The sequence below is a fragment of the Nannospalax galili genome, unplaced genomic scaffold (assembly GCF_000622305.1).
Source record: "Nannospalax galili isolate Female #2095 unplaced genomic scaffold, S.galili_v1.0 scaffold212, whole genome shotgun sequence".
In the NCBI taxonomy this organism is placed as follows: domain Eukaryota; kingdom Metazoa; phylum Chordata; class Mammalia; order Rodentia; family Spalacidae; genus Nannospalax; species Nannospalax galili.
Genome location: NW_008333884.1, coordinates 1,539,590 through 1,547,232, shown reverse-complemented (window position 1 = coordinate 1,547,232; position 7,643 = coordinate 1,539,590). Strand labels below are relative to the sequence as shown.

The 7,643-nt window shown below is 43.4% G+C and overlaps 1 protein-coding gene across 1 annotated transcript in view; it reads right to left on the bottom strand.

The window, feature by feature from the left end:
• Cpd (carboxypeptidase D) overlaps positions 1-7,225 on the bottom strand; it is a 79,155-nt gene extending 71,930 nt beyond the window's left edge. The window contains exon 1 of the mRNA XM_008828738.3: positions 6,407-7,225. Within this exon, the coding sequence (XP_008826960.1) occupies positions 6,407-7,149 (743 nt within the window). The 5' untranslated portion in view covers positions 7,150-7,225. The remainder of the gene's footprint in view (positions 1-6,406) is intronic.
• Positions 7,226-7,643: the final 418 nt, after the last annotated feature.

The window sequence follows — 7,643 nt, the reverse complement described above, 5'->3', positions numbered from 1 at the left end:
CTCTCTCTCTCTCTCTCTCTCTCTCTCTCTCTCTCTCTCCCTCTCTCTCTCCCTCTCTCTCTCTGGGTGGGGGTGAGGTGGAGTGTGTGTGTGTGCACATGTGTGTGTTTCTGGAGCTCAAACCATACACGTTAGCCATACACTCTAATAGAGCTACATCCCCAGCTGTTTCTACTTCTAAGTGAACCACTTATAATGTGGTCCAATTTATAGATATAGAAATACACAAGGCTTCCTTTTGTGGTGAAAACGAAAAGTAAAAGCATACATTCTATTTTTGTATCTTTCCCTTATGTAACAGTTCAAGTCATTAATTACTACAGAGATTAAATATTTTCCTTTTTGCATTCTAAATGGAATTTTCTTTCTTCTGCTTATCTATAGTTGAAATAAACTGACCTTCAGAAGTTCTAAACATTTCTATGTGCTTGAAAGAAAACTAAAAACTAATAAATGTAATTTAAAAGGGTACTTTGACCTAAGCAGCACCAACCCTAAGGTGACCAAACAAGGAAAATTCTTATAGCACAGAAGAAAGGGCTTAGCCAGTGATAAACACAGAAATAGACTATAAAGAGATTATTTTTAAATGAATATAATTGGCACCCTTCCAGATACCAGAGAATGCCATTTGGTGTAATGGCAGCAGCACAGGCTTATAGCTGGGCAAGTATGTTTCCCAGAACTATTGTTCAATAGTAATATGATCAGAAGTTACTGCCTCTAAATTCAATAACCCAATTTCTCTCATCTATAAAATGAGAATGTTCATTCTACCTACCTCTCAGAAGTGTTACAAAAACTAAGATAAACACATGAACCATTTAGCACAATGACTGCTTTACAATTTCTCAACAAATATTCCTTTCTTTGAAGGTATCTAGATCCTGGTCAGGGAATAACCACCACACAGATTATCATTGTGCTTCTGACTTCCACTGCCACCCGTTGAGTGATAAACACAAAAACAAAAGTGAAGCACATTTCTAACTCTCTAACCCTACCCTAACACCCTCCCCCAGAGCTACATATTAACAGTTTACTTTGCATGACACGGGTGCACTCACATACATGCAGGCAATACACTCATACACATAAAATAAAAATAATAAATAAAATATTTAAAAAATTTTTTAAGTATTTTTTTCTCCACTGACTTTGGGAAAGCTTTTTTATAGCTTTTTTGTTCATAGGTTTGTGCACTGTGCACTTCAGGCAATTCATTTAACAATAATTTTTTTTTTAATCTTTTTGAGACAGGGTCTCCCTGTCCCAGCTGACCTGAACTCACTATGTAGACCAGGCTGGCCTTGAACTCACAAAGATTCGCCTGCCTCTGCCTCCCAAGTGCTGGGACTAAAGGCGTGTGCCACCATGCCCGGCCAACAACAAGTATTTTTAAGGTATCTAGCACTAAGAATACATTATGAACAACAACACAAAAGCTCTGAAAATTCTATATAGGTTTGCTACTTTATATATTTTTTATTAAAACTTTAAATTCCAAGATTCCCTACTAAATAAGAGATCATATTATTCAATAGTTCTCACAATACTTCTCAAAAATATTAAGATGAACTGCAAAATATTAGTAATCTATGCTAATGATAAAATTCAATTAATTTCCTTTATTCAAACTACATTGTTTAAAAGGTTCCTAAGTCATTCTTCTGGGGATGATTTCAACACAAAGCAATACCTATCACAGAAGCTATAAGAGGACTCTTTAGAGTCTTTGTCAAAACAACTTGAATAGCAATTTCAATCCTACTTGAAAGATATCTTGATTTTCACTCAAATCCGCAAGTGTTTCTCACACTTTCTCAGTATCATAAGATTTAAAGTAGTTGCTAAGTATATCATATTAAAAATAATAATCTCTATATATCAAGAATTACCTCTAAATTACCTTTAGTATATTCTCCCTATAGCCCTATAGTTTGTTTGTTTATTTGAGACAAAGTCTCACTATGTAGCTACCGCTGGCCTGGAATTTCTATGTAGATCAGGCTGTCCTGGAACTTACTTGGGTCCACCTGCCTCTGTCTCCCAAGAGCTAGGATTAAAGGCATTTGCTACCACATCTGGCCCCAGATAAAACTGAGAATTTAATGTCTGAAAAACTATAAAGACTCAAAAAATTATAGACAGGGGATTGGAGAGATGTCAGTGGTTAAGAGTACTAGCTGCTCTTGCAGAAGACCTGGGTTCAATTTCCAGCACCCACATGGCAGCTAACAAGCATCTGTAACTCTAAGGGATCTGACACCCTCTTATGACCTCTGCAGACATTGCATGACATGGGTGAATTTATATACGTGTAGGCAAAAATAAATTTTTTTTAAATTTTAGGCTGGGTGTGGTGGCAAATGCCTTCAATTCAGATACTCGGGAGTTAGAGGCAGGTGGATCTCTGTGAGTTCAAGGCCAGCCTGGTCTATATAGTGCATTCCAGGCCAGCTGGGGCTACAGGGAGACCTGTCTCAAAAAGACAAAAAGAAAAAAATTTAAAAGACAATTGTAGGGCTGAAGAAATGGCTCAGCAGTTAAGAGCACTGACTGCTCTTGCAGTGGATCTGGGTTCGATTTCCAGCACCCACATGGCGGCTCCGAACCGTCCTTAACTTCAGTTCCAGGGGAATCCGAAGCCCTCTTCTGATGTCCGTGGCACTGCACGACATGGGTGCACTCACACACATGCAGGCAATATACTCATACACATGAAATAAAAATAATAAATAAAATATTAAAAAAAGACAATTGTAAATATACAATGGCCCTCAAAAATAATCTGTACCCACACTCAAAATGATGATAATGTCCTTTATAAATATGCCCAAGGTAGAAGTACAGCTCAGTGGTAAAGTATGTGCCAGAACCTAGGATTTAACGCTCATAAACCAGAGAAATAAGTCTTAAAGTTTTATGTATTCAAAATAAAAACAAAAATAATCTTTTTTTCTCCCCCTTTCAGTGCTGGGGTTGGAGCTCAGGGCCTCAGAGATGAGGCAGGCACACTACTATGAAACAATAAATACACAGCATTAAAAAAAAAAATTTCTGGGGCTGGAGAGATGGCTCAGCAGTTAAGAGCACTGACTGCTCTTGTAGAGGACCCAGGTTTGATTCCTAGCACCTACATAACACCTAACAACCATCCATGACTACATCTTCTTCTGACCTCCACGGGCATAGCATAACACAGGTGCACTTACACACATGCAGGCAATACACTCGGTACACATAAAAAATAAATAAGTAAAATATTTTTTAAAATTCAATTTCTAATGCAGCTGGGTGACTAGGCATCAGGAAGTTATTGAAAACAAAACAGAGTGAAAAGGTACTTTCTCATATAGACTAACACTTGTGTTTTCTTTTTAATATCCTTATCCATCAATCTCTAATTATGTGTACTTGCCTTTAATTTTATTTACACATCAATGTTCTGTGACTGACACTGATTTATCATTAAAGACTATGTATATTAATTTTTTTTTTTTTTGGAGACAGGGTCTCCCTGTAGCCCCAGCTGGCCTGGAATTCACTATGTAGACCAGGCTGGCCTTGAACTCACAGAGATCTGCCTGTCTCTGCCTCCTGAGTGCTGCTGGGACTCCATCACACCCGGCTTCAGTTAATTTTTAAGATGAGAATATGGATGTTGTACTCTTTTAAATTTTTAAAAAATTTTATTTATTTGTATTTTATATGTATGCATGTTTTGCCTTTATTTATGCCAAGTGCACCATGTGCATGCAGTGCCCATGGAAGCCAGAAGGAAGTGCTGGATCCCCTGGAACTAAAATTACCCACTACCTGAGTCCTCTGTAAGAGCAGCAAGTGCTCTTAACCACAGAGCCATCTCTCCGGCCACTGGATGAATATATTCTTTATAAAATAATCACCTACTTTCCTTTTTGATTAGAGTTACATTTGAAGAAGGAAAAAAACACCTCAAAAGTTCGAGATTGATGAAGGTAATCAATCCATTACCACAGGACATAATGACTTGTAATATTAACTGATCCCATGAGCTTTTTATAACCTCACAAGCACTGGGTGTGATGGTGCACGCCTTTAGTCCCAACACTCAAGAGGTAGAGGCAGGTGGATTTCTGTTAGATAGAGCCCAGCCTGGTCTACATAGTGAGTTCCAAGCCAGCTAGGGCTACAGGGAGACCTGTCTCATAAGTCCCTATCATTGAACTAACAAAACCATACCATAACCTATGATCATTAAATATTACTGATATGAACAAGTTAAGCAGAGAGTGAATTTTTGGTTTGAGACTTACACCAAAAGAAAATTTACATTTTTGGCCACAGTAGAACTACTGAAGACAAAAATTCTTACACAAGTTATAAGTTTAAACACCTGAATAATGGAATCAGCACTGTTGATACAGTCTCTCAGAAAAGCCGTGGTCACCACAGTATTCATCAAAGTCAAATTTATGCAAATGTTCAGAGATCTGACATTGTCATCCTTAAAAGAATAAAAACCTTACTAGAGCACTTATGAAATTAAATATCTACAAAGGCTCTTCTAAACTGGCTAAGTGAAAAGGTAGAAGATAAAAACCATCTAGAACTATCATGATGCCCATAAATTTTCTAGATCTCAACATACAACTGAAATCTCACAACAGAAATTATTCCAGGGGCCTAGAATGTAGTTCAGTTGGTACAGTGCTTCTTAGCATGCGTGAAGTCCTGGGTTCCATCACCAGCACTACATAAACCAGGTGTGGTGACTGGTTTGTAATCTAAGCCCTAGGGAAGTAGCAGGAGATCAGGCTCAAGGTCATCCCTGGCTTTATGCCATGTCTGTGGCCAGCCTGAGCTACATGAGGCATTTCCTTAAAAAAATAAAAGAAAAAAAAAAATGATTCCAAGACCCATAGAGAAACTTTGTTGTTCATTATCTTTACAACTGCCAGTCAAAATCACAAAGATTAACTACTGCCTTCAAAAGTCTTAGGAAGAAGCTACAAAATGGGAATATGCAAGCCAAGCTGATGCCTGAAAAAGAGGTCTTTGTTCACTTTAGACAGTATTCCATCTGCAGTAAGTACCGTCTTCCTTTAATCCGCCCTACTCTTTACTATGTACAAACCCTATCCATCTCTCAAAGACTCGGTTCGAATTCTACCTCCTGTAAGAGATGGTCCATATTCTTGTAGCACATGGTTCATAGCATTGTAGCTCGTGCACATTTTGCCAGGAGGTACAGTTTTTGTAAAGTTTTATTTAACTAGTGAACACCTCATATATATGTATAATACTCTCTTGTTACATACTAATTTCTGAAGGTTCTCACGCTTCTACTTCTTGAGTTTTAAAATCCCATGCAGTGCTTAATAACACTCAAACTAAACACTTAGTTGCTTTATCTAGGCCCTATAAGGTGTACAAATGCCATCAGAAATGAAGCAACTCACAGAGCGGAGCAAGTTCCCCAGACAAACTCATCCTCCCCTTAGCAGAGCCATAGGTAAAGATTGAAGGAAAACCAGTTTCTGTCAAATAATCAAGAAGAGCCTGGGGGTATTGTTTGCTCTTTCTGGGCTATAAGTCTATCTTCCTGGCAGCAGAAAGCACTAACTAGGCTCAGATTGCCTGAGCCTAAATCTTAGTTACTTATGTATGCAAATAAGTTTGCCAGTGTGACTCTCAACTTCCCCGTAGGCAAAACAAGGCTATGAGGGTTGAGGGCTATGGGTTGTGGTCACCATCAAGTGAGGTAATGCAGTCACAGAAAGTGCTTACCACAAAGCCTCCAGTAATAAGGTAACAATGACAGCTCATCTAGAAAATGAAGGGGCTATGTTTGCTATCCTTAAATGTTATCCTTAAAATCTCACCACATACTCCTATACTAAGGTCATCTACTATGTACATGTACTCCTGGCAAAAATCTGTTGGCCAGCAAATCTGGACTTCATTTCTTTATAGGATCATGTTAAGGTTCAGATAACCCTGCCCTCTCACCAACAGGGTCTCAAGGACTTCTCAAGCTCCTGAGAAAAGGGAACAGAGCTTATTGATAAGCACCCTGGTCTTTGAAATCGAGAGAAGCAGACTTTTCTCCACCGTTTGGCCAACACAGCAGGCTTCCCCTTTGATCTCTAAAGAGGACAGGTTTTACCAGTCCCGTTCCCCACCCCCAACTTTAAAAAAAATACATCTTCCCGCCTTCTGCAGGAAGCAGAAGCCTCCCCCTTTAAAAAGACCCCAGCTCACGACCCGGGCAGACATTTTCCCTGCCCGGAAGGGAATCTGTTCCATGTGTTCCTTTGCTAATAAACTCTATTCTGATGGAGTTTTATCTGTGTCCTGGTGCTTTCTCCTGATCAACCGGATTCATCCACAGGCTACTTTATCTATCACAGGCGACACTCACTTGTTCCTACGGATCCAGTCGATGAGCGCGCGCACCTCGGGGACCTCGTCCAGCGCAGGGGGCTCGCCGGTGCCGAACTGGTCCGGGAAGCTGCGGTTGAGGTCGCGGCCACGGCTGTTGTCGCGACCGCTGGTCCTGGGCAGGCCGCTAGCACCGAGGCCGCAGTCGCCCTCGCGGGCACGCTCGAAACCGTCCGGGTTGAGGCTGGGCAGCAAGTACACGTCGGTGGTGTTGAGCAGGCGGACGATGCGTGGGTCGCCGCGGCGGTAGCCCGACGCCAGCTCGCGGGCCAGGTAGACCAGCACCTGGCGTGACACGGTCTCGTCGCCGTGCATGTTGCCCACCAGCTTCACCTGCGGCCGGCCGGGCAGCAGCGGCCCCGCGGCGTCCGGGCCCGCGGTATCCGCCGCGGGCGGCGGCCCCAGGCCGGCGGTGAGGCGCAGCACCCAGAGCGGCCGGCCCTCCACTGAGGGGCCGATGCTGAAGAGCCGCGCCAGGCCCGGCGGCCCCGCCGCCGCCGCTGCCTCCAGTGCCTCGCCCAGAGCCGCTTCGTGGTAGTAGCGGTCGAACTGGCCCTCGGCCGCCGGGGCGCTGGAGCTCGTTGTAGTCGTTGCCTCCGCCTTCTTGATGTGCGCCGCCCGCGCCGAGCTCCTCAGTAGCAGCAGCAGCAGCAGCAGGGGCGACAACCGCATCCGCAGGCGACCCGGCAGCCAGGGCCGCCGCGCGTCCCGGCCGCTCGCCATATTCCAGCAGCGCCGCTAACACCGCTCTGTACCCGCGGCTCCGCGCTCCGGGCGGCCACGGCCCTACGGATCCAGTCCGCGCCTAGCAACCCCATCCCGCCCTCCAGCCGCAGCCAATCGTGGCCCTACCTGCCGTGGCGTCACGCTAAGGGGTGGGGCCTGCCTTAAAGAGCCTGTTCCCTCCGGGCGTGCGGTCTCCACTGTAGTCCCAGACCAGTTGCGTCGTTCAGTACCTTTACTAAGCTTCTCCTCCTCTCTTCCCCGCCTCCCTCTTCGGGCTTCTCTACTCTCTCAGTCTCTTCTCTATGTCTTCTCCCCTGAAAGTGTTACCTCTTTTTCTCTAAATTTTCTTACTACCCGCCTTATCTTTGTTGCAGCGTCTTTCAGCTGCTCTTTAACGGGTGGAGCCGAGAATCAAAATGACTCAAAAGAGTCAAAGGACTCAAGAAAATCAGTAAGTTAGAGAGATGAATCAAAGAATCAAAGGCCGCCTT